Source organism: Bombina bombina, chromosome 1, assembly GCF_027579735.1.
Source record: "Bombina bombina isolate aBomBom1 chromosome 1, aBomBom1.pri, whole genome shotgun sequence".
NCBI classification, from domain to species: Eukaryota; Metazoa; Chordata; class Amphibia; order Anura; family Bombinatoridae; genus Bombina; species Bombina bombina.
The window spans coordinates 730,421,163-730,442,634 of NC_069499.1; the positions used below are offsets into that span (position 1 = coordinate 730,421,163).

At 38.4% G+C, this 21,472-nt stretch overlaps 1 protein-coding gene across 1 annotated transcript in view; it reads right to left on the reverse strand.

Moving 5' to 3' along the window:
- Positions 1-21,472, reverse strand: part of ATP11C (ATPase phospholipid transporting 11C) — a 345,758-nt gene that overhangs the window by 232,881 nt on the left and 91,405 nt on the right. Inside the window, 1 exon segment of the mRNA XM_053699245.1 lies at positions 6,986-7,105. Within this exon segment, the coding sequence (XP_053555220.1) occupies positions 6,986-7,105 (120 nt within the window).

A 21,472-nucleotide genomic window follows, 5' to 3' on the forward strand; every position in this document is an offset into this window, starting at 1 on the left:
ATATCTTATATCGAACAAACACACATTTATTTAAAATCTAAAATTCAGGGGGGCATGTCCGGACCAGCGCCTAAGAGGGTCACTTTCTTAGGAGCTCTGCTCTGAAGATTTTTCATCCGTCAGGAAATCTAAACTATTTTAAACCATCGAAGGCAAATTCCTACTTCAATGTACAGAGAATACTCTCCTGCATTGGATGATACCTTTATTGCACTCTAACGAGCTCCTAAATCGGACCGCTGGGTCTTGTTGGCGGATCACTAAGAGACAACACCCCAGCAGAGAATTTCTCAACATCTCTGGAAATTACGAACAATTATACAATGGAGGATTTCAATAGCGAAGTGCAAGCCTTGTTAATAGTGTTCAAAAGAAAGATGTTCGACAGATTCCATAGCCTAACACGTTTAGTACAGTCCGACACTGAATATGGGGGTAAACCTACAGCGACAATGGAGAAGGCCGATAAGACAGATGGACGACCACATGCTGCTAACATGGCACCCCGATCAACTATAGGAAAAAGTGCCCCTACCCTTAAGCCTCAATAGACACAGAGTAACTCCTAAACCTCGCTCTCTCACATAATGGGGGATACGGCCAGTCCCCGGGAGAGAGAAGATGGTCATATGCTGAATCTAGAGGGAAATACTTATGGGGGTGGAAGGGAAAAGCAGACTCCAGATCTAAGCCTCTATAGCGACTATCATGATACCTCAGCAACCCTCATTCTCAGGTCTGTCTTGCTGCATAATTCTTATGGTGACCTAATGGGCACGACGCAAAATAAGCCTAACCCCGTAACATTCCAGAACTCTCAGTACTCCAGCTAGAGATAACTCACCGGTGCCTAAAACAAACCCTATTTCAGGGACCAACGCAAGACTTGAAGCCTAGATCACGGACCCTTTCTGATAGCAACATCACTCTTACTTTGTCCAGTGGGCTCTGTGATCAGCTGGCTTCTGCACTAAAATCTACTGATACCGAGGGACATACGAGGGACATAAGACCGTTAATCTCATCAAAAGGGGAGTCAGATAGCAATCATAGGCTTTGCTGGTGAGCTGTGTGTCGCTGTGAGCAATTAACAGCAGATCACTTGGACATGTGTATAGCTTGTTTTACACAGACAGAGAACAAGACCCTCCTTTAGTCACCTCAACAATGCGGGACACTAGATGAAGAGAGTTGGCATTAAAAGACTACTATGGGTCAATGACGATACCCTGACAGGTCCCATTTATATCTTTATTGTTGTTAACTTTTTGGGGCTTTGACTACAAACAGTAACTCGCATGGACAAACCCTAAATATGTATATGTATCATGATCCTGGGACACCCATTGTGATATAGATGGGACACTAAGCTTACCAAAATTTTATCTGTTTTGTTATTTGGATAGTGCCTCTTTAGCGAGATGAGGAAAATATAAGGGTGTTATATATCTCAGTTAAAAGTCCTCCTATTTGCATTTGGAGCTATATAGTATGTTCAATGTAAATAATTATTTAGCATTGACTTATCATATTACCTGTATTATTCAAATATATATCTGACTCCAGATTTATTTATTTTCACCTTACGAATATTTCCTCCTATTTAACTAGGTCTCAAAGCCTATGCAAATCAGTTAAAATTGAGTAAAAGGATTGCAGAGTAGTTCTATGGTTAATAACCTACTAATATTTGGAATGTTAATACAGTGATAGATTGTTTAATAATAATTAATTCATATATATATATATATATATATATATATATATACTGTATAATATATATATATATATATCAGTGACGTGCAGTGACGTCAGAGACTAGTGAGGCAGTGGCTAGGATACGCCTTCATTCTTTAGATATCCTTTGTTGAAGAAATAGCAATGCACATGGGTGAGCCAATCACATGAGGTATCTATGTGCAGCCACCAATCAGCAGCTACTGAGCATATTTAGATATGATTTTCAACAAAGGACATCAAAAGAATGAAGACAATTAGATATTAGATGTAAATTGGAAAGTTATTTAAATTTGCATATGGGTTTCATATGGGTTTCATGTCCCTTTAAATGGTGTCTTGGAAAACTGGTCAACTTAGTAAACATCTGATTTTAGTCTAAAAGGATTGTAACATAAACTCTTGCCAGATAACACAATGCTTGCTCTGATTATGAGATCTAGAAATCCATGCCCATTAAAATATGTTTAAAACATACTTTTTACTTTAATGCTGCAAATTATGCTTATAGATTATTTCATTACATAAGGGATGAGAGAGTCAGAGGAGGAGGAAGAGAGACAGAGAGAGAAAGAGACCATGGGGAGAACAACACATAAGGAGAGAGATGGATAGAGAGACACACACACACAAGGGGGGGGGGGAGAGGGACCACTGCATTTTAAAGTAATAAAACAGCAGAGCTACAGAGAGTTCAGAAAGTAAGACTATACATTAGTACAGAGGCAAGCTGCTAAGTTAGTGGGTGTAAAGTTTGAGTAAACAAAATACAAAAGCGACCCTGCTGTAAAAGAGTAAACAAACACTAAACCACATTCATTAAATTATCATTTTCACTAACAGAATCCCTTTTTAGTAAAATCTTACTTCAATAAGATGTGGCTAAAACAGTGTTCTCTGTGCCTCTCTCTTCCTGCTCTGTAAGGATTCAGGAAGTGACAGTGGCACATTCCACTGCACTTAGAGGGGAAGAACAGAACTCTCTTTTTCACTTTAGCAAAGCTAGCATGTTCACAGGACAGCAACAAAATATATGAAAGTTGTTTTTTTGCGTTTTTGTTTTGTTTTATATGATTTAACATCCAGCCCCAACCCTATGTTCCACTTACTAATGCCTCTCGCTGGATTGGTTCAGCCCAAATAGGACTGCCTCAAATAAGCAGTTAATGGGCCATGCAATGATCTTAACCACTTGCATCCAGTAGGTGGCGCAGCATGTTGTGTAATGGTGGGCAGACCTGATTGTGCCTCTTCATTGCACAACATATAGCTGTGAGAAAAAAAAATGCTGGGGGAAAAAAAATACAATTTTGTTTTTAAAGCCAATAAAAAAATATATATTTTTGCCCATATGAGAGGTGAAACACTGCCTCACCTGCCTCTAGTGACTGCACATCACTGATATATATATATATATATATATATATATATATATATATATATATATATATATTGTCAGATGCTGACTTGCTTTTTTTCTAACCTCTTCATCATCAGCTGTCACCTCTTTTAATAGATCATACTTTTTGGACCGCCTTAATATGGGTGCAGTTTATATCAAGGACACTAGTTGAGATTAAATATGTAGATAAGAGGCCAAATCATATTTCTTCCTCAACTCCAAGACATCCAAGTATTTTATCTGTTCCCAAACATACCTCATTATCGCCCAATTAGTGTAATAGCCACTTGTAGTACACAAGTGCTTTACTTTCTCTAGTATCCTTTTAACAACAGCGGCCTACAAAATATAGCCAACCTCATATGGAATTCCATTTTGCTTCCCACATCTCTTATGGCTTAGCCGGAAACCTATCGTATTCTCATTTCTATTAGGGGCTCTAGATAACTTTGCTCCACATAATAATAGTATTGATATCAGTAACTTTTTGTATTTATACTCTATAATATTACACTATTGTTTATAATGTTTTCTAATGTACTATTTAGCATGTTTGCTTTGCCAGTAGCCAATGACTTTTCAATATTTAGTATCAGCTGCTAGACAATTTTTCCTACCAGGGGTCCAGAAGTGACCAATTTAATCATTTAAGAACCTCCCTTATGCAACATACTTTACATTGGCTACAAAAGTGACCCTATTCGCCATGGGTATTTCAGACTTCTCTAAAAAAGAGATATCATAATATTATGTACATATATACTATTATTGTTGTTTTATATAGATAGTTAGCAGCCAGAGAAGTGAACTTGAACAAGCAGTCTTATAAAGCCATAATTATGCTTGAACGTTGATTAAGGATTAAGTTACAGTTATATGATATTATATATATATATATATATATATATATATATTATATGATATTATAATTCTATGTTCATATATACCATTCATGTGAATCCATACAGAGGGTTAGCTGCTAGCAACGTGAACATGTTCAGGTTATATATGACAATATTACTTTAACCTAACCTAAGCAGCCATATCAATTCTTAATTATGTCTGCAAGTTCACCATTTGCAATATGTACATTGTCTTTTTCACCTGTATATGGACATTTGTTATTGTTTTTTACCGCCAAATATCTCAATAAAAAATTATAAATATAAAAAAAAAATAATAATAATTGTAGGTCTACCTCCTTGGCTGTCAGTAACTGAACAACCCCTACATGTTTCCCTATATCCCAGCATGTACAGTATCTCACAAAAGTGAGTACACCCCTCACATTTTTGTAAATATATTATATATCTTTTCATGTAACACTGAAGAAATTACACTTTGCTACAATGTAAAGTAGTGAGTGTACATCCTGTATAACAGTGTAAATTTGCTGTCCCTTCAAAATAACTTAACACACAGCCATTAATGTCTAAACCGTTGGCAGCAAAAGTAAGTACACCCCTAAGTGAAAATTTCCAAATTGGGCCCAAAGTGTCAATATTTTGTGTGGCCACCATTATTTCCCAACACTGCCTTAACCCTCTTGGGTATGGAGTTCACCACAGCTTCACAGGTTGCTACTGGAGTCCTTTTCAATGATGACATCACAGAGCTGGTGGATGTTAGAGAACTTGCGCTCCCCCACCTTCCATTTGAGGATGCCCAACAAATGCTCAATAGGGTTTAGGTCTGGAGACATGCTTGGCTAGTCCATCACCTTTACCCTCAGCTTCTTTAGCAAGGTAGTGGTCATCTTGGAGGTGTGTTTGGGGTCATAATCATGTTGGAATACTGCCCTGCGGCCCAGTCTCCAAAGGGAGGAGATCATGCTCTGCTTCATATTGTCACAGTACATGTTGGCATTCATGGTTCCCTCAATTAACTGTAGCTCCCCAGTGCCGGCAGCACTCATGCAGGCCCAGGCCTTGACACTCCCACCAGCATGCTTGACTGTAGGCAAGACACACTTGTCTTTGTACTCCTCACCTGGTTGCAACCACACACGCTTGACACCATCGGAACCAAATAAGTTTATCTTGGTCTCATCGGACCACAGGACATAGTTCTAGTAATCCATGTCCTTAGTAATCTGCTTGTCTGCAGCAAACTGTTTGTGGGCGTTCTTGTGCATCATCTTTAGAAGAGGTTTCCTTCTAGGACGACAGCCATGCAGCAGAGCAATTTGATGCAGTGTGTGGCGTATGGTCTTTGCACTTACAGGCTGACCCCCCACCCCTTCAACCTCAGCAGCAATGCTTGCAGCACTCATGCGTGTATTTCCCAAAGATAACCTGTCGACCATGGCGAGGCCTGTTCTAAGTGGAACCTGTCCTGTGAAACCGCTGTATGGTCTTGCCCACCATGCTGCAGCTCAATTTTAGGGTCTTGGCAATCTTCGTATAGCTTAGGCCATCTTTATGTAGAGCAACAATTCATGTTTTTAGATCCTCAGCGAGTTCTTTGCCATGAGGTGCCATGTTGAACTTCCAGTGACCAGTATGAGAGAGTGTGAGAGCGATAACACCAAATTTAACACACCTGCTCCCCATTTACACCTGAGACCTTGTAACACTAATGAGTCACATGACACCGGGGAGGGAAAATGGCTTATAGGGCCCAATTTGGACATTTCCACTTAGGGGTGTACTCACTTTTTTTGCCAACAGTTTAGACTTTAATGGCTGTGTGTTGAGTTATTTTGAGGGGACAGCAAATTTACACTGTTATACAGGATTTACACTCACTACTTTACATTGTAGCAAAGTGTCATTTCTTCAGTGTTGTCACATGAAAAGATATAATAAAATATTTACAAAAATATGAGAGGTATACTCACTTTTGTGAGATACTGTATGCATATATTTATGGTTTATGTTATTACACCTAGTCATTTTGCAACTTTTATTTCTATTATTTTTACTATTAAAGGGATACTAAACCCAAATTTTTTTCTTTCATGATTCAGATAGAGCATGCAATTTTAAGCAACTTTCAAATTTACTCCTATTATCAATTTTCTTCGTTCTCTTGCTATCTTTATTTAAAAAAGAAGGCATCTAAGCTAAGGAGCCAGCCAATTTTTGGTTCAGACCTGGACAGCACTTGTTTATTGGTGCTGTCCAATCAGCAAGGATAACCCAGGTTGTGAATCAAAAATGGGCCAGCTTCTAAACTTACATTCTTGCTTTTCAAATAAAGATAGCAAGAGAATGAAGAAATTTTGATCATGGAAGTAAATTAGAAAGTTGCTTAAAATTGGATGCTCTATCTGAATCATGGGATCATTTGGGTTCAGTGTCCCTTTAATATACCAAACAAATCTGCAGCGGTATACAGGGGGGCACAATAAATAAAGACAGGGAAGGCAGACTGGTACAGAAGGATTACAGGGCACTAAATTTATAATCTAAATGGTAGCTGGAATCAATAGATGGGGATTTAGAATAACATCTCCCTTTTTTCATATTTACTTGTAATTGTTAAAATATACTTAATTATGTATGATCTTACCAAAGACATTTGATTTCAAAACAGATGTAAGGTTTTAGCATAACAAATATCTCAGCAAAATGTATAGTTACCCTGAGAATCAGATCACCAAGAATTGACTATTTATATATATATATATATATATATATATATATATATATATATATATATATATATATATATATAAATCATATGGCTGCAAAAATATTCTGGCTCCTAAATTTGTGGGCTTTCTCCAATTTTGGGCACATTTTTCAAGCTCTATTAGAAGCCAGGAAGGAGCCTAATCAATTTGTAGGGCTATATTATGCCTGTATAATGAAGATGTCTGCTGACATTATGACATTAACAAACCTTGGATGAAACAATTCTATTATTGCAGAACTTCTGTGCAATGTAGGCATCCGTTTCTGAAGCTGGCCGATGTCCAACGTACACAGTTCTTGTTCCGACTCGTTTTTCCTCTCCAGGACACTGTCAAATATAAGAGAATCTGTAATTAAAATAGGTTTCCTCAAAATAATGCAGTTTTATATTATTTTGGATAATTTCACTGAAATACAACATTCTGGCAAATGTAGAAACAAAACAAAAAATACAGAGCTCTCCTTGAAAAGAAAAAAAAAAGGACTGTAGTTTTTGTAATGGATTTACAAAAAACATAATTTATGCTTACCTGATAAATTCCTTTCTTCTGTAGTGTGATCAGTCCACGGGTCATCATTACTTGTGGGATATTAACTGCTCCCCTACAGGAAGTGCAAGAGGATTCACCCAGCAGAGTTGCTATATAGCTCCTCCCCTCTACGTCACCTCCAGTCATTCGACCAAGGACCAACGAGAAAGGAGAAGCCAAGGGTGTAGTGGTGACTGGAGTATAATTTAAAAAATATTTACCTGCCTTAAAAAACAGGGCGGGCCGTGGACTGATCACACTACAGAAGAAAGGAATTTATCAGGTAAGCATAAATTATGTTTTCTTCTGTTAAGTGTGATCAGTCCACGGGTCATCATTACTTGTGGGATACCAATACCAAAGCAAAAGTACACGGATGACGGGAGGGATAGGCAGGCTCTTTATACAGAAGGAACCACTGCCTGAAGAACCTTTCTCCCAAAAATAGCCTCCGAGGAAGCAAAAGTGTCAAATTTGTAAAATTTGGAAAAAGTATGAAGCGAAGACCAAGTTGCAGCCTTGCAAATCTGTTCAACAGAGGCCTCATTCTTAAAGGCCCAAGTGGAAGCCACAGCTCTAGTGGAATGAGCTGTAATTCTTTCAGGAGGCTGCTGTCCAGCAGTCTCATAAGCTAAACGAATTATGCTACGAAGCCAAAAAGAGAGAGAGGTAGCAGAAGCTTTTTGACCTCTCCTCTGACCAGAGTAAACGACAAACAGGGAAGACGTTTGTCGAAAATCTTTAGTTGCCTGTAAATAAAATTTAAGGGCACGAACTACATCCAGATTGTGCAAAAGACGTTCCTTCCTCGAAGAAGGATTTGGGCACAAGGATGGAACAACAATCTCCTGATTGATATTCCTGTTAGTGACTACCTTAGGTAAGAACCCAGGCTTAGTACGCAGAACTACCTTATCCGAGTGAAAAATCAAATAAGGAGAATCACAATGTAAGGCTGATAACTCAGAGACTCTTCGAGCCGAGGAAATAGCCATTAAAAATAGAACTTTCCAAGATAACAACTTTATATCAATGGAATGAAGGGGTTCAAACGGAACACCCTGTAAAACGTTAAGAACAAGGTTTAAACTCCATGGTGGAGCCACAGCTTTAAACACAGGTTTAATCCTGGCCAAAGCCTGACAAAAAGCCTGAACGTCTGGAACTTCTGACAGACGCTTGTGTAACAGAATGGACAGAGCTGAGATCTGTCCCTTTAAGGAACTAGCGGATAACCCCTTTTCTAAACCTTCTTGTAGAAAAGACAATATCCTAGGAATCCTAACCTTACTCCAAGAGTAACCTTTGGATTCGCACCAATATAGGTATTTACGCCATATTTTATGGTAAATCTTTCTGGTGACAGGCTTCCTAGCCTGTATTAAGGTATCAATAACTGACTCAGAAAAACCACGCTTTGATAAGATCAAGCGTTCAATTTCCAAGCAGTCAGCTTCAGAGAAGTTAGATTTTGATGTTTGAAAGGACCCTGAATCAGAAGGTCCTGTTTCAGAGGTAACGACCAAGGTGGACAGAATGACATGTCCACCAGATCTGTATACCAAGTCCTGCGTGGCCATGCAGGCGCTATTAGAATCACTGATGCTTTCTCCTGTTTGATTCTGGCAATCAATCGAGGAAGCATCGGGAAAGGTGGAAACACATAAGCCATCCTGAAGGTCCATGGTGCTGTCAAGGCATCTATCAGGACCGCTCCCGGATCCCTGGATCTGGACCCGTAGCGCGGAAGCTTGGCGTTCTGTCGAGACGCCATGAGATCTATCTCTGGTTTGCCCCAACGTGGAAGTATTTGGGCAAAGACCTCTGGATGAAGTTCCCACTCCCCCGGATGAAAAGTCTGACGACTTAAGAAATCCGCCTCCCAGTTCTCCACTCCCGGGATGTGGATTGCAGACAGGTGGCAAGAGTGAGACTCTGCCCAGCGAATTATCTTCAATACTTCCATCATTGCTAGGGAGCTTCTTGTCCCTCCCTGATGGTTGATATAAGCTACAGTCGTGATGTTGTCCGACTGGAACCTGATGAACCCCCGAGTTGCTAACTGGGGCCAAGCCAGAAGAGCATTGAGGACTGCTCTCAATTCCAGAATGTTTATTGGAAGAAGACTCTCCTCCTGATTCCATAGTCCCTGAGCCTTCAGAGAATTCCAGACAGCGCCCCAACCTAGTAGGCTGGCGTCTGTTGTTACAATTGACCAGTCTGGCCTGCTGAATGGCATTCCCCTGGACAGATGTGGCCGATAAAGCCACCATAGAAGAGAATTTCTGGTCTCTTGAATGGAATGAAGGACACGGCATGCATTTTGAAGTTTTGTTAACCTGTCCTCTGTCAGGTAAATCTTCATTTCTACAGAATCTATCAGAGTCCCCAGGAAGGGAACTCTTGTGAGTGGAAAGAGAGAACTTTTCTCTTCGTTCACTTTCCATCCATGCGACCTTAGAAATGCCAGTACTATCTCTGTATGAGATTTGGCAGTTTGAAAGCTTGAAGCTTGTATCAGTATGTCGTCTAAGTACGGAGCTACTGAAATTCCTTGCGGTCTTAGTACCGCCAGAAGAGTGCCCAGAACCTTTGTGAAGATTCTTGGAGCCGTAGCCAGTCCGAATGGAAGAGCTACAAACTGGTAATGCCTGTCTAAAAAGGCAAACCTTAGATACCGGTAATGACTTCTGTGAATCGGTATGTGAAGGTAAGCATCCTTTAAATCCACTGTGGTCAAGTACTGACCCTCTTGGATCATGGGCAAAATTGTTCGAATAGTTTCCATCTTGAACGATGGAACTCTTAGGAATTTGTTTAGGATCTTTAAATCCAAGATTGGCCTGAAGGTTCCCTCTTTTTGGGAACTACAAACAGATTTGAGTAAAACCCTTGTCCTTGTTCCAACCGCGGAACTGGATGGATCACTCCCATTAATAAAAGATCTTGTACGCAGCGTAGAAACGCTTCCTTCTTTGTTAGGTTTGTTGACAACCTTGACAGATGAAATCTCCCTCTTGGGGGAGAGGATTTGAAGTCCAGAATGTATCCCTGAGATATGATCTCTAACGCCCAGGGATCCTGAACATCTCTTGCCCAAGCCTGGGCGAAGAGGGAAAGTCTGCCCCCCACTAGATCCGGTCCCGGATCGGGGGCCCTCAATTCATGCTGTCTTAGGGGCAGCAGCAGGTTTTCTGGCCTGTTTGCCCCTGTTCCAGGACTGGTTAGGTTTCCAGCCTTGTCTGTAGCGAGCAACAGCTCCTTCCTGTTTTGGTGCAGAGGAAGTTGATGCTGCTCCTGCTTTGAAATTACGAAAGGAACGAAAATTGGACTGTCTAGCCTTGGCTTTGGCCTTGTCCTGAGGCAGGGCATGACCTTTACCTCCTGTAATGTCATCAATAATCTCTTTCAAGCCGGGCCCGAATAAGGTCTGCCCTTTGAAAGGAATATTAAGCAATTTAGATTTAGACGTAACATCAGCTGACCAGGATTTTAGCCACAGAGCTCTGCGTGCCTGAATGGCGAATCCTGAATTTTTAGCCGCAAGTTTAGTTAAATGTACTACGGCATCTGAAATAAATGAATTAGCTAACTTAAGGAATTTAAGTTTGTGTGTGATGTCATCTAGTGTGGATGATTGAAGTGTCTCTTCCAGAGACTCAAACCAAAATGCTGCTGCAGCCGTGACAGGCGCAATACATGCAAGAGGTTGCAATATAAACCCTTGTTGAACAAACATTTTCTTAAGGTAACCCTCTAATTTTTTATCCATTGGATCTGAAAAAGCACAGCTATCCTCCACTGGGATAGTGGTACGCTTAGCTAAAGTAGAAACTGCTCCCTCCACCTTAGGGACCATTTGCCATAAGTCCCGTGTGGCGGCGTCTATTGGAAACATTTTTCTGAATATAGGAGGGGGTGAGAAAGGCACACCGGGTCTATCCCACTCCTTAGTAACAATGTCAGTAAGTCTCTTAGGTATAGGAAAAACGTCAGTACTCGTCGGTACCGCAAAATATTTATCCAACCTACACATTTTTTCTGGGATTGCAACTGTGTTACAATCATTCAGAGCCGCTAATACCTCCCCTAGTAACACACGGAGGTTCTCAAGCTTAAATTTAAAATTTGAAATGTCTGAGTCCAGTTTATTTGGATCAGAACCGTCACCTACAGAATGAAGCTCTCCGTCTTCACGTTCTGCAAACTGTGACGCAGTATCAGACATGGCCCTTGCATTATCAGCGCACTCTGTTCTCATCCCAGAGTGATCACGTTTACCTCTTAGTTCTGGTAGTTTAGCCAAAACTTCAGTCATAACAGTAGCCATATCTTGTAATGTGATTTGTAATGGCCGCCCAGATGCACTCGGCGCTACAATATTACGCACCTCCTGAGCGGGAGATGCAGGTACTGACACGTGAGGCGAGTTAGTCGGCATAACTCTCCCCTCGTTGTTTGGTGAAATATGTTCAATTTGTACAGATTGACTATTTTTTAAAGTAGCATCAATACATTTAGTACATAAATTTCTATTGGGCTCCACTTTGGCATTAACACATATAGCACAGAGATATTCCTCTGAATCAGACATGTTTAACACACTAGCAAATAAACAGCAACTTGGAAATACTTTTCAAAGTAATTTACAAATAATATGAAAACGAACTGTGCCTTTAAGAAGCACAGAAAATATTATAACAGATAAAATAATTAAGTTATAGCATCAATCTTTGTCAGAATATACAGTTTTAGCAAAGGATTGTTCCCCTCAGCAAATGATAACTAACCCAGGCAGCAGAAAAAAATACACAAATAAACGTTTTTTATATCACAGTCAATACAATCAGCACAGCTCTGCTGTGAATGATTACTTCCCTCAAAAAAGACTCTTGAGATCCCTGAACTCTGTAGAGATGAACCGGATCATGCAGGAAGAAAATGAACCTCTGACTGAGTTTTTCTGATGCATAGTGAAAGCACCAAAATGGCCCCTCCCCCACACACATAACAGTGAGAGGGATCAGTGAACTGCTCTAATTTAAATCAAAACTATTGCCAAGTGGAAAAAAAGTGCCCAAAACATTTTTTCACCCAGTACCTCAGAGAAAAAAACGTTTTTACATGCCAGCAAAAAAACGTTTTACCTCAATAATTAATTGTCATTTAAAACCTATTGCAAGTCCCTGCAAAATAGGTTAAGTCTATGTATACAGTTTAAAAGCCAGAGAAGTACCATTTCCCAGAAAACTGAAGTGTAAAATATACATACATGACAGCCTGATATCAGCTACATCTACTGCATTCAAGGCTGAGTTTACATTATAACGGTATGGCAGGATTTTCTCATCAATTCCATGTCAGAAAATAATAAACTGCTACATACCTCTTTGCAGATTAATCTGCCTGCTGTCCCCTGATCTGAAGTTTACCTCTCCTCAGATGGCCGAGAAACAGCAATATGATCTTAACTACTCCGGCTAAAATCATAGAAAAACTCAGGTAGATTCTTCTTCAAATTCTACCAGAGAAGGAATAACACACTCCGGTGCTATTATAAAATAACAAACTTTTGATTGAAGATATAAAAACTAAATATATCACCATAGTCCTCTCACACATCCTATCTAGTCGTTGGGTGCAAGAGAATGACTGGAGGTGACGTAGAGGGGAGGAGCTATATAGCAACTCTGCTGGGTGAATCCTCTTGCACTTCCTGTAGGGGAGCAGTTAATATCCCACAAGTAATGATGACCCGTGGACTGATCACACTTAACAGAAGAAATGATTATTATTTTTTAATGAGCTAGCAACTGTTCACACTGATCCTGTAGGAATTTAAACGGACACTCTAGCACAAACATGACAATCTCTTCTTCACTATAGCATGTCATTTTACCTTTACAGCTCTGCATGTCTATGGGGTTGATTTATCAAATCATGTCTGCTCGACATAGCTAAATGCAGACAGCATACTCTGTCCGCATTTATCATTGCACAAGCATTTCTGGTGAAAGGCATGTGCAATGCCCCCCCCCCCCCTCTCACTGGTGGCCGGGGTTGTCAATCGGACCGGGATTATTTCTTGGCGGACAGGTTAAGGAGCAGCAGTCTTAGGACTGCTGCTTCTTAAAGGTACAGTCTAGTCAAAATTAAACTTTCATGATTCAAATAGGGCATGCAATTTTAAACAACTTTCCAGTTTACTTTTATCATCAAATTTGCTTTGCTCTTTTGGTATTCTTTGTTGAAAGCTACACCTAGGTAGGCTCATAAACTTATTTCTAAGCCGTTGAACTGCCTCTTATCTCAGTGCATTTTGACAGTTAGACACTGCTAGTTCATGTGTGTCATATAGTTAACATTGTGCTCACTCCTGTGGAGTTATTTAAGAGTCAGCGCTGATTGGCTAAAATGCATGTCAAAGGAATCAAGATAAGGGGCAGTCTGTAGAGGCTTAGAAACCAGGTAATCACAGAGGTAAAAGGTGCACTATAAGGTCATCGGATAATATTCAAAAGGTGATCATCTTCGTACCTCAAAGAAAATGGAGAGATACTTTAATAGTGTTAAACTATACGAGAATATCCCTTTAAGCACAATAGGAAAACTACTGACATGATTTTGAGCTACTATAGCTCTAAGTGATGCGCTCAGTTCAAATGGATCCAAGACTGAACTTGATTCCAATATGTCTGCCCCTCCTTGTGACTTTGTGACTGCTGACTTCGTAGTCAGCAGTCACAAGGAGGGGCAAGCATATTGAAATCAAGTCACACCGGACCCTTCTGATATCTATCTAGGAAGGAGGTCTGAAAGTGTTGCCTGTTGATAGCTGCTGGGACCCCAGAGTGACGGACATTTATTGTCTTTTTATTTTGCAAGGACTTTTTAAAGATTCTTTGTTTTTAACACGTTTGTACTTATTGTAGTCGGTTCCAATATTAAATAACAAAAATACAGTCTTGGATACCTTTGTACTGAGCGCATCACTTAGAGCTATATTAGCTCTAAATCATGTAAGTAGTTTTCCGATTGTGCTTAAAGGGATATTCTCATATGGTTTAACACTATGAAAGTTTCTCTCCATTTTCTTTGAGGTACAAAGTAGATCACCTTTTGAATATTATCCCATGACCTTATAGTGCACGGTGTTGTATGGTATCATTTCCTTCTTTTTTCACTTTTATTGTTTGATTATAATTTTACTATACACGGTTTTTGTTTTAAAGTGTATTAATATAACAGTGTTGTTTATGCAAAACAGGGGAATGGGTAATAAAGGTATTATCTATCTTTGTAAACAATACAAATTCTGGAGTAGACTGTCCTCAAAAGATGTTAAACACACAGTTAAATTATTATTCTGGAACAGATTGCTTCATCTGTGTTGTCTGCTCCTTACCGGCAGTACTCTGCAGTTATGGTACTCTGAATGGCCAGAAATACCTTGTAATTCTTTTGCCTTGCTATAGAATAAAATATCAGCCAAGTCTAAACATTTTTGAAACAATTTGTTTGCTGCAATAGTTTTTTCTATTTTTAAACAGCTAAAATCCAACCCACCATTTGCCTCATTTGGAGAAGCTGATGCGGGCTTGAATCAGTAGCTGACAAGGCTAGCTACGGTCATAATGTTAATATAAAGTGCTTTTGTTTTGCTGCTAAAACCAGTTAGATAGGTAGCAGAGTTAGCTTTGAGGAGTCTGCAGTTTGCTTTATCCCACAGAGAACCTGTCCACATGTGCGGCTTGGCAAAATGTAGGATTGCACAAAAGCTCTATTGCACAATCCCACCCCCTGCTTTCACTCAAGCAATTGCACAAGAGCATGGACTGTCAATCACCCCAAACTAGTGAGTTTCAGGTGATTTATCTCCACCAGAGACGATAGCAAGAAACTGTGGTGTGGTTGCAGTTTCTAGAAGCTGCAGATGCCGCTTGATACGTTTTGCCTTATGTGTTTAACCCCTTTGCTTTCAAAATGGAAAGGCTAGTTATAGTGGGTGAGGGCTCTCAACTATTTTCACAGGGAGAACTCTACTACTGACAACAGCTACAATGAAAACAACAATACAAAAACAAGTACAGTAGGTGCCTTTTGGGAGCGGATCCTGCTTTATATAGCAAAAATAATTCTGTAAATGAAGAACAGTCTGCAAAATGTAAGGCAACTGGTTTTTTAGCAAGCGTCAGTAAAAGGCATCGTAGTCTGATCATTTGACCAGATGTATCTGTGTAATGAAAAGAGGTATTTACAAGGCATATTACTCATTTAAGGCAGGTGCTCACAGGCAGATGGGAAGTGTCTGCTGATGTAAAAGCTTTTTTATGGTTCTTCCAGTCTAAAGTGTGTGATGGAAACATAAATGATACCTAGCAAATATAAACAAAGAATTAGGATCTCCTTCCTAAACAAAGAACACAAAGAGACAAAAGTTCCAATGCATATAAAGTCACTGAAGCCAAAAAAATATTTACTTTACAATTAGGTAAAATATCGTTAAATGGACAGTCACCCCCAGAATTTTTATTGTTTAAAAAGATAGATAATCCCTTTATTACCCATTCCCCAGTATTGCATAACCAACACGGTTATATTAATACACTTTTTACCTTTGTGATTACCTTGTATTTAAGCCTCTGCAAACTGCCCCCCTATTTCAGTTCTTTTGACAGACTTGCATTTTAGCCAATCAGTGCTGACTCCTAGGTAACTTCACGTGCGTGACCACAATTTTATCTATATGACACACATGAACTAACGCCCTCTAGTGGTGATAAACTGTCAAAATGCATTCACATAAGAGGCAGCCTTGAAGGCCTAAGAAATGAACATATAAGTCTACCTAGGTTTAGCTTTCAACTACGAATACCAAAAGAATAAAGCAAAATTGGTGATAAAAGTAAATTGGAAAGTTGTTTAAAATTGCATGCCCTATTTCAATCATGAAAGTTTATTTTGGAATTGATTGTCCCTTTAATGTATTGGTTAGGTAGTGGCGGACCAGCTACAGAAAGAGAATGCATTCAGGTGTATTTTTTTAACATAATGCAACCATCATTATACTAATAAGCTCTCTTAAACAGTTCGGAATAAGTTCTAGTTCACTGAAAATTTCCCAGAGAAAAACAGATAAACTGTACAAGAGTGACCTAGTCACAGAGAGGATGGTTCAGTGGTTCATGTAACTATAGCAAAAATAAACAAATATTGCATCACAAAAACCTAATAACGAATAAATGACATAAAAAATTAACTTGTAACAATAACTTTGTAACAATAAAAACCTTCAAAAAGTTCACTTGTAATTCAAAAAGGTATAAAAAACAGATATTAATCAGTGTATTAAGGTGTTGTATAAAAACCAAGATTTTTTATTTTATTTTTATACTAGGTGATAAGCCTGCCCAGAGGGCAGTCTATTTTAAAAAAAACTACAAACCCCAATGCTAATATTACACAAAATAAAAACTGTAAAATTAAAGAAAAAAATAGACAAAGCTAAAATAAAAAATTTAAACCTTATCTAATACCCCTATAAAAAATCCCCCCAAAAATAAAAACACCCCCTAATCTAATACTAAACTACCATTAGCCCTTACAAGGGCTTTTGTAGGGCATTCAGCTCTTTTCTAGCGCAAAAAACACTAATATAAAAAAAAGCCACCCCCCCCCCAAAAAAAAGCCTAAGACTAAGCCCCAAATAGGTACTCACCATTCCTGAAGTCCGGCGGAGAAGGTCTTCTTCCAGGCAGCTCCATCATCTTCTATCTTCATCTGAAACAAAGGCGGCGTGGAGCAGAGGTGCGGAGCCGTCTTCCCTGATGCGTGGATCCTCAGCAGTGGCGGTTCTCGGCGGTGTTCCTCGGCGGCATGGAGGCTCCACTTCATCCGCTGTCCGTCGTACACTGAAGATTAAATGCAAAGTACTGCAATAAATTTGGGGTACCTTGCATTCTTATTGGCTGAAATTTTGAAATCAGCCAATAGGATTAGAGCTAATGAAATCCTATTGGCTGTTCAAATCAGCCAATAAGATTTCAGTAGCTCTCATCCTTTTGGCTGATTTTGAAGTAAATTGGAAAGTTGTTCCAATTTACTCCAAATCTGGGGTACCCCAATAAATATGGGGTACTTTGTATTCAATCTTCAGTGTGCAACGAACAATCGCATGAAAAGGAGCCTCGACGCCGCCGAGAACCACCGCTGTTGAGGACCGCCCATCGGGGGAAGCAAGCTCCGCACCTCCGCTCAGTGCTGCCTTCACTCCGGATGAAGATAGAAGATGATGGAGCTGCCTGGAAGAAGACCTTCTCCGCCGGACTTCAGGAACGGTGAGTACCTATTTGGGGCCTAGTGTTAGGATTTTTTTATTTTTTTTTAAGAATAGGGATTTAATTGGCTGGAAAAGAGCTGAATGCCCTTTTAAGGGCAGTAAAAGAGCTGAATGCCCTTTTAAAAGGGATACTAACCCCTCATTTTTTCTTTCATGATTCAGATAGAGCATGCAATTTTAAGCAACTTTCTAGTTTACTCCTATTATCAATTTTTCTTTGTTCTCATGTTATCTTGATTTGAAAAAGCACTAATAAAAGGTTAGGAGCCAGCCCATTTTTTTAGTTCAGCACTTGGGTAGAGCTGCTGATTGGTTTGCTACATTTAGCCACAAATCAGCAAGTTCTACCCGTGTGCTGAACAAAAAATGGTCTGGCTCTAAAGCTTCCAGTATTGCTTTTTCAAATCAAGATAGCAAGAGAACAAAGAAAAATTGATAATAGGAGTAAATTAGAAAGGTGCTTAAAATCTCATGCTCTATCTGAATCATGAAATAAAAAAACTGGGCTTAGTATCCCTTTAAGGGCAATGCCCATACAAATGCCCCTTTAGGGGCAATGGGTAGTTTAGTTTTTTTAGTGTTAGTGGGGGGTGGGTTTGTTTTACTGTTAGGGGGGATTTAGTAATTTTTAAATGTAAAATAGCTGTTTAACTTAGGGCAATGCCCTTCAAAAGGCCCTTTTAAGGGCTATTAGTAGTTTAGGGGGTGTTTTTATTTTGGGTGGGCTTTTTTATTTTCATAAGGATTATTTTTAAAAAAAAAATTCTGTAATTTTAGAGTTTTTTATTTTTTGTAACTTGAGATTATTTTTTTTGTAATTTAATGTTAGGTTTTGTTTAGGTGTAACTTAGTATTGGGGTTAATTTAGTTATTTGCATTGTGTGGTGTTGGCGGTTTAGGAGTTAATAGGTTAATTAGGTTTATTGCAATGTGGGGGTTTGTCGGTTTAGGTGTTAATGGGTTAATTAGGTTTATTGCGATGTGAAAGTTTGTCGGTTTAGGGGTTAATAGGTTAATTAGGTTTATTGCGATGTGGGGGGTTGGCGGTTAAGGGGTTGATATTTTAATTAAGTTATTTGTGGATTAGAGGTTAATTTACTTTATTATTTTGCGATGTGGCGGTTTGTTAATACTTTGTGCGGGAGGTTAGGTTTTTTTGTTATACTATGTGCAGGCGGTTACGTGTTTTTTATTTATTTCTTGCGGGCGGTTGTGGGTTTTTTTGCTGCATCCAGGTGGATTCTCTTGGTATCCTTTGTTGGAAAGCATGTATTTAAAAGACCAATAAATACATAGGACCATATTACAAGTGGAGCGATATCAGGTTTTCGAGTTCGTTTGTGCACAGATTAAATAGTGTTTACTTTCAACTTGTATTACGAGCACAATTCAAGTGAACGCTCGTTGGGTTAGTGCGTCCTCAGAGCTGTGGTTAACTGTTTTGCGAAAACAAGTGTCACAAAACACATCGAAAATACATTTCAAAGTACAGTTATACTCATAATAACACCATCTAATACAAATTATTTTTAAAAATTGCATAAAAAGTTATAAGGGCTCAGAAATATGAGGTCTCAGGTGTTAGGGAACAAAAAGGGCTTTAACATTGAGATACATACTTATACATGTCTAAATATGGATATGTATGTATATATAAATGTCTATATAGGTGTACATTTGTATTTATCTGTGTTTGTATGTATTTACAGATGTATATACACATATTTAATAAAGTGTTACAGTGTATATTTACTGTAAATATTTTACATTCCAATGTTCTGCACATAGCAGAACTGGTTCTAAGTATTTATAAATAGACTAGTGTTAAAGCCCATGTACACTGGCCCGTGCAGGGTATTGTGGGGAATGAAGTGCAGTACCTATAAACCCCTTTTTTATATATATTTTTTCTTATTTATTTTTTTTAAATTTCTGTTGTGTAGCTACTGTCACTACTGGAGATCACCTAACAGGATCTCAAGTGAAGGAAAGTATAACTCGATAAAAATAGGAGCGCCAAAAAAAGGCTGAAGTATGCTATCAGGAACTAACACTATACGTATAATTAAAACGCATTTATAACAAATATTGTTAAAAACTGTTCAGAAGAAAGTGAAAAAAATGAATATATATATATATATATATATATACATACATACACATACAAATAATGTGTACACGTGAAAAACAAAGGAAATATAAAGAAATAAAAAAATATATCAACTATATCCTTAGAGTCCTTGAAATTAAATATAAATTAAATAAATACCCGCTTTGGTTTACCTAAGAAAGAGAATGAAAAATATATGAACCTAAATGAAAAAGGGCTCAACGAAATAGAAGAGCACCAATGGATCTGGGAAGAACTCAAGCCTCAAAGTCCGTGTAAAGTCGACGCGTTTTGGCCCAATGTAGGGCCTTTTTCAAGACATAATGAGGCTTAGAGAGGTATGAGCTTTTAAAGGGTATGTTAACCAATCATGTACTACAACCAATAATTAGTTCTTCCCGCCAAAATCGGCTATTCATTTCCGCCCAGATGTGACCCTGTTACCAATACCGGCGTAATTACATCACTTCTGGTTTGTCGCATGTCACTTCGAGTTGGCCACACGCAATGTCCGGTTCCAGTTATGTTGTTTCCGGTCTAGTGCAATTTCTGGTTTTGATCATGTAATCTCCTGTTGTAATCTCAGGTCATCACCGCCATTTTGGTAAAAGGCAACAATTTAGGGGCATTTCATAACTATAAGTGTTTTAGAGAGTTTAATTTATGGATTATGGGCTATTTAAGCCAAAAAATATACACACTGTCTTAATATAAGAATATACATCTTATCAATAAAGTATATATCCTTAAAGACATTTTAAAAAATTATCTAGCAGTATCTTTTAAAAAGCTATAAAAAATTAAAAAATAATAATTAAAAAATAATAAAAAGTCTCCCCAAATATATAATATCATGTTTATGTAAATATGAGTGATATGTACATATTTATATACAAATCTAGAAAAATAATAAATAAATCATTGTGGAAGGTGCAGGATAACATCTTACATTATTACTACACACTCGCATGTATTCAGTATAGCTCTAAAGTAAGTACATATACCAAGTATAAATAAAAGTATGAAAATATATATAGAAATAATACGCATAAAAAATGATACGTATTAAAAACACACAAATAGAAGTCTACACATATATACAAAACAGGTGTTGGATAAAATTTATCTTCTCCATATAGGGAGATACTTTACACACATATGCGTTTGCAGATGTTGAATATGGGGGGGGGAGGAAAGCTATAGGTGTAATCTAAGTTTCAATATTATACCTTCGAATGGTCTCCTGGGAAAAATACCAATTGTTAGTACGAACATACATTTGGGATCTCCTAAACTTGACCATTAATACTTTAGGTAAATTTCAGTAACTCAAGGATCAGTATTAGTCAGTAGCGTTGGAACTCAATTGCAAACATATTGCTATCGTATAGTGAGCAATGGGGTACACTGAGCGCCTACCTAAATAAGACCTTGGCTTTGGAAATTTGACTCCTAGTAGTCAATATACAATTTAGATAAAAGTAGAGGTTACCAAAGCGCCAAATAAAAAGGCTGGGTCTGAGCCAATAATAGTTAAAATCACAATTAGCATAAAAAGTGCATTTATTCATACAGATTCACAAATAAAAAACAAGTAAAAACAGGTAACAAACAATTAAAATTATGTAAAACTGCGCAAAAAAGACTGATTCGAAATGCTAGCCTTGATCAGTGGCTAGTAAAAACACTAGAAAAGCCTGGTTTCCCAATACACAA